General features: G+C 45.3%; 1 protein-coding gene across 1 annotated transcript; it reads left to right on the top strand.

Annotated features, from left to right (window-relative positions):
* Positions 1 to 4,226: 4,226 nt before the first annotated feature.
* On the top strand, positions 4,227 to 6,117 carry LOC131007897 (uncharacterized). Its single transcript, XM_057934810.1, has 3 exons — positions 4,227 to 4,397; positions 4,488 to 5,759; positions 5,809 to 6,117. Exons 1-3 carry the CDS (start codon positions 4,227 to 4,229, stop codon positions 6,115 to 6,117), a joined length of 1,752 nt encoding a protein of 583 aa, XP_057790793.1.
* Positions 6,118 to 8,079: the final 1,962 nt, after the last annotated feature.

Genomic DNA, 8,079 nt, shown 5'->3' with positions numbered 1-8,079 from the left:
GTACGAGGTTATGCCCACAGCCTGGGCTAGCTTCACTTCTTAAACAATGCACAACAGAACGGAATTTCAGCACCCTCGGCTTGAGAAGCACGTCGGGTATTTATAGGAGTAACTAGGGCAACAAGGCCCAGCCCATGACGTGCAGCTGGATCCATGCAAGCATGCAGATGCTTATCCTTTTTCAGACCTAATCTTCATGAAGATATGTTTCCTTTTGGATAAGGCGGTGGTTTGGCCTTATCGGTCTCTTTTGGATAGCTGCCGCCTTCCGCCTTTTTCGGACTCCCACTTGCAATCCTTCCTCGCCCGTCTGTTGTGCCTCCGTCTTTTTCCCCTGCCTTCATTCTCTTGCCTGCCAGCTCCCGTGCGGTACTTATGGGCATAAGGGATGGTTTTGCCTCCAAATCTCCTTTGCTTCCGGCGCATACCTCTTCCACGAGAAGTGACAGCATTTTCGATCCTTGGAGCACCTCTTGCTCACAAGCTGGTCCTGCCATTGAACTACGCCCTCCCAGGCGACCAAACAACACAAACACAAGGAAAAAGACTCGATCTAGACTTAAAACAGACACAAAAACAGAGCACAAACCTGGGCTCATCAGCCACCTAGGCGACGTTTCCACCACAGCAGCGCTGCCGCCCAGCCTGCTCTTCCTTCTCCCTCGCGGCCGTTCGAGCAATCGGCGTCTTGGAAGCCGCCGTGCCGCCGCCGTCCTCACACCGGGCAGAAGACTCTCCCCCCCTTTTCTCTCCGGCCATTACCAAAGGAAAACGGAAATTCCCTCCCTCATTTTTCGACAGTTCATAAACAGTCCAAGGAAGAAGAGAATTTGCTCTTAAAAGGAAGATATGATTTTTGAAGAAGATTAAATTTTGGTGCAGATTCGATTTCTTTGTTTCTTCCTTCTCTTGTATTTCTTTTAACGGTTCAAGGCAATACAGTGAGCAAGATCATGTCAAAGTTCTTGTTGTGGTCTAGGGGTTTGAGTGCTAAGTCCAAATTTTATCAAGTGTAATGGTAACAAAATGCAAGGTTTATAGAATAGAGAATGAACAAACCTTGTCTTGGATTTGTTTGGTGTGACTATGTTTTGTTGTTTTGCTGTAACAAAGACGAAAGCACTATATAATTTTAATGAATGAGACAAAAGGGAGGTTGGTGGATTTGTAACTGAGAAGAATAAAATACTACCTTGATTAGTTAGTGTTGTGGTCTTGAATTCCTGAAGTAGAAGTAGAATAGTGAAGCTTCTGTCCTTTTGAGTTGAAAAGTATGTTTAGTGAGAGTGAGAAAGTGAGAGGAGGAAGGTGAGTTACTGCAGATTTGATGCAAAAAGAGTGAGAATGTTCTAGCAAAGTGATGTGTTGGGAAAAGGAAGGGTTTGGGCAGATTTGAAAGAAAGTGATTTCTCGGTAGATGTAAAGATGTTGGCAGTGAAAAGAAATCTAATTTACAAATACTGGCAGGGAAAAGAAATCTGTTGTCAGATTGTTATCATACGCTCTCTCACGCTGTTGTAACACTCTTGGGCCCTAAATAAAATAAAATTTCTAATCCATAATTGTTTGGGCTTAAAGACACCAAAGTTTTTTTACATAACTATTAAAATATATGTACATATATTTGGGCCTTAGACTCAAAATAAATAAATAAAAATAATAAATAAATAAGCTAGACGACGGGTAAATGATTAAATAAAACGAGGAATATTTGTAATAATGTTTTTCACATAATTCGACATTTGATTAAAATTTAAATCGATCGATAATCAAATAAAATAAAAATATTATGAGTATATCTATATCAATTTTCTTGATATAATATGATTGTTAAATAACGGGCATGTATCAATGATGAGCCCAAGTTTGTGCTCTGTTTTTGTGTTTGTTTTAGGTCTAGATCGAGTCTTTTTCTTTGTGTTTGTGTTGTTTGGTCGCCTGGGAGGGCGTAGTTCAGTGGCAAGACCAGCTTGTGGGCAAAAGGTGCTCCAGGGGTCGAAAGTGCCGTCACCTCTCGTGAAAGAGGTATGCGCCGGAAGCAAAGGGGATTTGGAGGCAAAACCATCCCCTATGCCCATAAATACCGCACGAGAGCTGGCAGGCAAGAGAAGGAAGGCAGGGGAAGAAAACGAAGGCACAACAGGCGGGCGAGGGAGGACTGCAAGTGGGAGTCCGAAAAGGGCGGAAGGCGGCAGCTATCCAAAAGAGACCGATGAGGCTAAACCACCGCCTTATCCAAAAGGAAACATATCTTCATGAATATTAGGTCTGAAAGAGGATAAGCATCTCCATGCTTGCATGGATCCGGCCGCACCTCATGGGCTGGGCCTTTGTTTCCCTAATCACTCCTATAAATACCCGAAGAGCTTCTAAAGCCAAGGGTGCTGAAAAAACCGTCCTGTTGTGCAGTGTTTGTGAAGTCGAAGCTAGCCCGAGCTGTGGGCATAATCTAGTACTTTTCTGATCATGTTTTGCACGGCACTTTTGGCCGTAGGTACTTCTATTTTCCTTTAAGTAATTTCAATTTCAGTTATGCTTTCCTTTACATCTTTTGCTTATGTTATTTACTTTATGGTTGGCTAAGTTTTATATTCTGGTTTGGGCAAGATGATCTAAGCATGAACACTTAACTCGAGAGGTCTAATTTGGGCATAACAACTGTATTAGCATATTCCCGATACACTAGGTTTGATTCCAAAAAGGTTGTAATTACTTGGTTAATTATTTGATCACTAGTCAACTAGGGAGTTCTGGCCACAAGTAATAATTTGGGCATAAGGCGAGTTGTCATCGACCTCCAAAATAGTACAACTGGTGTTGGAGCCGTGACTGCTGTGAAATATCGGCGTAAGAGTCAAGTGGGTCTATCTAATTCTTAAAGCATTCTGGGTAAAGCACAACTAGCGATAGGCCATCGCAGAGAGCGTGGATGTTGCCCGGGGTAGTTGATTTCCATTAGCTGACCCTTCTAAGGGATCATAAACTGAAAGGATAGATTGGGCAAGGAGTTTTTGCGTGCGTGACAAGTGACAATAGGGGCGCAACAATTCTTCTGCCTATAACCACTGGTATGCGAGTATAGTGATTTATCTTTGCACCAATGATCGAGTGTCAGTTCATGTTTAGTGATTCGAACCCAAGTCAGAATTGTTTTGTTATTTGATTTATCTACTTTGTAATTTCAGTTTAGGTTGGAAACCCCGTTCTGCCCATAAGCACGTTGTGGTCAGAACACTGCAGGATACAAAACCTTTTAGTGACACCCTTGCAGGAGGAGTTACTGCTCAGTTCCCTGTGGATTCGACTCTGGACTTACCACTAGCTAGTCTAGTTGTGGGCACAGGATATTTTATTTGCGCGAAGCTCAAACGACGGCTTCGTCAAATTGGCGCCGTTGCCGGGGAACTGAGAGCGCTAGTAATTTCTTTAGTAATTTTTGTGTGAATTTTTCCTTAACGTTTGTGTATGCGTCGTACCAGGAGTGCAGGTAACGAAAATCTTTTGTTCAACGAGGAGATTGAGCGACTTGTTCGACAGAACAACGGTAATAGACGCAGGGCAGAATAAGAAGCACGGGCAAGAGAAAGGTGGCAGAAAATCCGAAAGGACAGAATGACAACACCAACAAGACCCTTCGAGACATGATGTTTCCAAGCAACCTGAACCTCAGGCCTTCAGCGATAGTACTACCCGAGATCGCTGGAAATTAGGAGTTGAAGCATACACTAATCCAAATTTTGCCCAAGTACAGTGATATGCCCGGGGAAGACCCTCAAAGGCATTTACAAGACTTTGAGATGGCGTGTGGAACAGTGCGCACCGCAAGTCAAGCCCTTGGCGAGTACATCTGACTCATCACTTTCCCGTTCTCTCTATTAGAGGGAGCGAGGGAGTGGTTGTACGATTTGCCCGAAGGAAGCATTCGGACCTGGCAAAAGCTGCAGAGCAAGTTTTTGGAGCGATACTTCCCAGCCGCCCGAATCCAGAATTTGAGGACTCGAATAAGTAACATCAAAATGGGGTCGGGAGAAATCCTCTATGAATACTGGGGAAGGTTCAAGCAGATGTTGGCCAAATACCCACAACATCAGATACCGGATCATGACCTTATTCGGTATTTCGTGGGAGGACTCCGAAGGCAAGATAGGCAATGGTTACACGCTGCATGTGGAGGATCGATCCTAAACAAGTGATCCGCAGCGGAGGCTTTCTAGCTCATAGCCGATATGGCCGAGGAATCGAGAGATGAGGAAGGGACTATAGTCAGAACTACTCCGGTGCCGGCTCCTTCTGCCCAAGACGACAAGTTGGACAAACTGTGCAACATGTTTGAAAAATTCATGACAAACCAAGGAACACCCAATCAAGGGATTCCCAACATTCGGAAGCCTGTGAAGGCATGCCAGCTTTGCATGGCAAATTCACATGCAACCGATGAATGTCCACAACTTTTCGAAGATGAAGAGCTTAATGCTATTGGGCAACAGCTAGGAGGAAATAACAGAGGGCAAAACCAGAAACCTTTTGAGCCCTACAGGCAGCAGTACAACAATCAAGGGTGGAGACAACATGAGAACCTTAGGTACGGCAACAACAATTTTTTGGGGCCAAACCAAGGGCAGACGAGTAATCCACCACAATACTCGCAACAACCTCAACAGGCAAGAGGATCCTCCCTATCAGAGCTTGTGCATCAAATGGCCCAACAACAAGTGAAATTCCAGCAAGAGACCGAGAAGTTCATAATGGAGACGAGAGGAGGAATGCAGAATGTGAACTCCCAACTATCACATCTTGCCCAAGCAGTTGCCAGACTTGAAAGCAAACAAGGGGAACTCTCTTCGCAAGTGGAGGTGAAGAAGGTGAATGCCATGACACTCAGAGGAGGAAAGGAGTTACCCGAAGTTGATAAAGAGAAAAACCAAGAAAAGCTGGAGATCAACGAGCAAATCGGAATGGGATCAGCAGATGAGGAAGAACTTACCCAAGAGAAAGAGGCTAAGCGAAAGGCGACAGGGAAGGGAAAAGAGAAATCAAGCCAGACTGAGCCCATAATCCCTTTTCCAGGCAGAATGGCCAAGGAACAAGAGAAGGAAGAACTAACCGAACTGGTTAAAATCTTCAAAAATGTGGAGGTCAATATGCCCCTTTTGGTCGCGCTACGCTCTATGCCCAGATGCACGAAATTTCTCAAGGAACTCTGCACTCGGAAGGTCAAATACACTGATGATGCGAAATTTCAAGTGGGCGAGTCCATATCCGCGGTCTTACAACGAGATATGGCCATAAAATGTGGGGATCCTGGCATGTTTTACATCCCATGTGTAATAGGAACCATGAAGGTGGAGAAGGCAATGCTCGACTTAGGGGCATCCATCAACGTTATGCCCTTATCCATGTACCAGGACCTGGAGATAGGACCATTGAAGCCCACCCGATTGGTGATCCAATTGGCAGATCGATCAAATGTCTACCCAGAGAGAATATTGGAAGATGTTTTGGTCAAGGTGGAAGAACTCATCTTTCCAGCGGACTTCTACATTCTCGACATGGGGAAGTCAAAAGCACGGGATCCGGTCATGCTTTTGGGCAGACCATTTCTAAAGACTGCCAGGACTCGCATTGATTGTGATACGGGCAAGCTAACATGTCAGTTCGAAGGGGAAACAGTAACCTTAGACATATACAATGCCATGAAACATCCAGCTGATACAGAGATGGTGAGAAGTGTCGACATGATCGAGAAGGTTGTTGAGGAGGTTTTTACCCAGAACAGTATTCAAGGAGCCATATGACACAATAATCCAGAATGGCATAACCGATGAGGACTTGCAAGAGGAATCATTGCAAGAGGCGGTGAAGATACTAAATGCTTGGAGCGAAGGAGTCAACTACACGGAGGCCCTGAAAATCCCTACCTTGAAGGAGGAAGACCGACTGGTGCCTTCGATCCAACGGGCACCCAAGCTCGAGTTGAAGTCCTTGCCCAAACATCTCAAGTATATCTTTCTGGGCGATAATGACACTTTGCTCGTAATCATCAATTCGGAGTTGACACTCGAAGACGAGAACAAAGTCAAGATAACTTTAGGGAAATACAAGGAAGCAATTGGATGAACCTTGGCCGATATTAAGGGCATAAGCCCTACCGTATGCATGCACCGCATACTGCTAGAGGAAGATGCAGTTCCAGTCCGGGACCCCCAAAGGAAGCTAAATCCAGCCATGAAGGAAGTTGTGATGAAAGAGATACTCAAACTATTGGATTTGGGCATAATATACCCAGTGTCCGATAGCAGGTGGGTAAGCCCAGTACACGTTGTGCCCAAGAAGTCGGGCATACAAGTGGTGGAAAATGAATTTCGGGAACTGATTGCCACAAGGTTGCAAATTGGCTGGAGGGTGTGTATTGATTACCGCAAACTCAACCAGAAGACAAGGAAGGACCACTTCCATTTGCCTTTCATATATGAGATGCTGGAAAGACTTGCAGGGAACCAATATTTTTGCTTTCTAGATGGATACTCGGGCTATATGCAGATTTGGGTCGCAGAGGAGGACCAGGGCAAAACGACATTCACTTGTCCTTTTGAAATATTCGCCTATCGGAGGATGCCCTTTGGGCTATGCAACGCCCCGGGCACATTCCAAAGATGCATGATGAGCATATTCTCGGATCTCCTTGAGAACTGCATCGACGTATTCATGGATGATTTTACGGTCTACGAGCAAGCCTTTGACTCATGCCTAGCCAATCTGGAAAAGGTACTCAAAAGGTGCGTTGACAAGAGCTTGGTGTTGAATTACGAGAAGTGCCACTTTATGGTCAAAGAAGGGATTGTGCTCGGACATGTGATCTCAGGCCGAGGAATAGAAGTGGACAAAGCAAAGATCGAAATCATAGTCAAGCTACCATACCCAACGAATATCAAGCAGCTACGAGGATTCCTTGGGCATGCTGGATTCTACAGGTGGTTTGTTAAGGATTTTGCAAAAATCGCTCAACCTATGACAAGGTTGCTACAAAATGAAGCGGAGTGGAATTTTGATGAAGATTGCAAGGAGGCTTCCAAGATCTTGAAGAACAATCTGATCTCCGCACCCACAATACAACCCCCTGACTGGGGTATGCCCTTTGAGGTGATGTGCTACGCCAGTGGATATGCCATAGGGGCAGTTCTTGGGCAAAAGCGGGGAAAAGAAAGTCACGTCATCTACTATGCCTCGAAGACACTGAATGGAGCCCAAATCAATTATTCCACAACTGAGAAGGAGATGTTGGCAGTGGTGTTCGCCTTTGAAAAATTCAGGTCTTATCTGCTTGGGGGAAAGACCACGGTCTACACCGATCATGCGGCTCTGAAGTACCTTTTGGCCAAAAAGGAGTCCAAGCCCAGGTTGATTCGATGGGTCCTACTTCTACAAGAATTCGACGTGGAAATAAAAGACAAGGCTGGAGCCTAGAACCAAGTGGCCGATCATCTAAGCAGGATAGTAAGGAAGGAAGAAGGAGAGCCAATCAAGGAAATGTTCCCGGATGAACAACTGTTCTATGCCCAAGGAAGAAGGGAAGACCCATGGTACGCAGATTTGTGCAATTACCTATGTTCTGGATATGTACCCCCTGGATACACTTATGCCCAGAAGAAGAAATTGGCCAAAGACAGCAGAGAATACATTTGGGACGAACCGTATATGTGGAAACAATGCGGGGACCAAGTGTTACGGAGATGTATCCCGCGAGAGGAGCAAGGAAGCATCCTAGAATTTTGTCATTCGAAGGAGTGTGGGGGACACTTTGGGCATAAGAGGACTGCATCCAAGGTTCTGGAATGTGGTTTCTATTGGCCGACAATCTTTAAGGACAGCTACACCATCTGCAAGAATTGCCCACAATGCCAACGAGATGGGAACATAACCAGGAGGAATGAAATGCCCATGATGCCCATTATGCTCGTGGAGATATTTGACATTTGGGGGATGGACTTCATGGGACCCCTTCCCAGTTCCAGAGGGAACTTATACATCCTACTTTTGGTGGATTATGTCTCCAAGTGGGTGGAGGCAAGAGCTTCCCCG

The sequence above is a fragment of the Salvia miltiorrhiza genome, chromosome 2, assembly GCF_028751815.1.
Source record: "Salvia miltiorrhiza cultivar Shanhuang (shh) chromosome 2, IMPLAD_Smil_shh, whole genome shotgun sequence".
Classification (NCBI taxonomy): Eukaryota; Viridiplantae; Streptophyta; class Magnoliopsida; order Lamiales; family Lamiaceae; genus Salvia; species Salvia miltiorrhiza.
The sequence above is the reverse complement of the archived record's forward strand: the minus strand, read 5'-3'. Positions and strand labels throughout refer to the sequence as shown.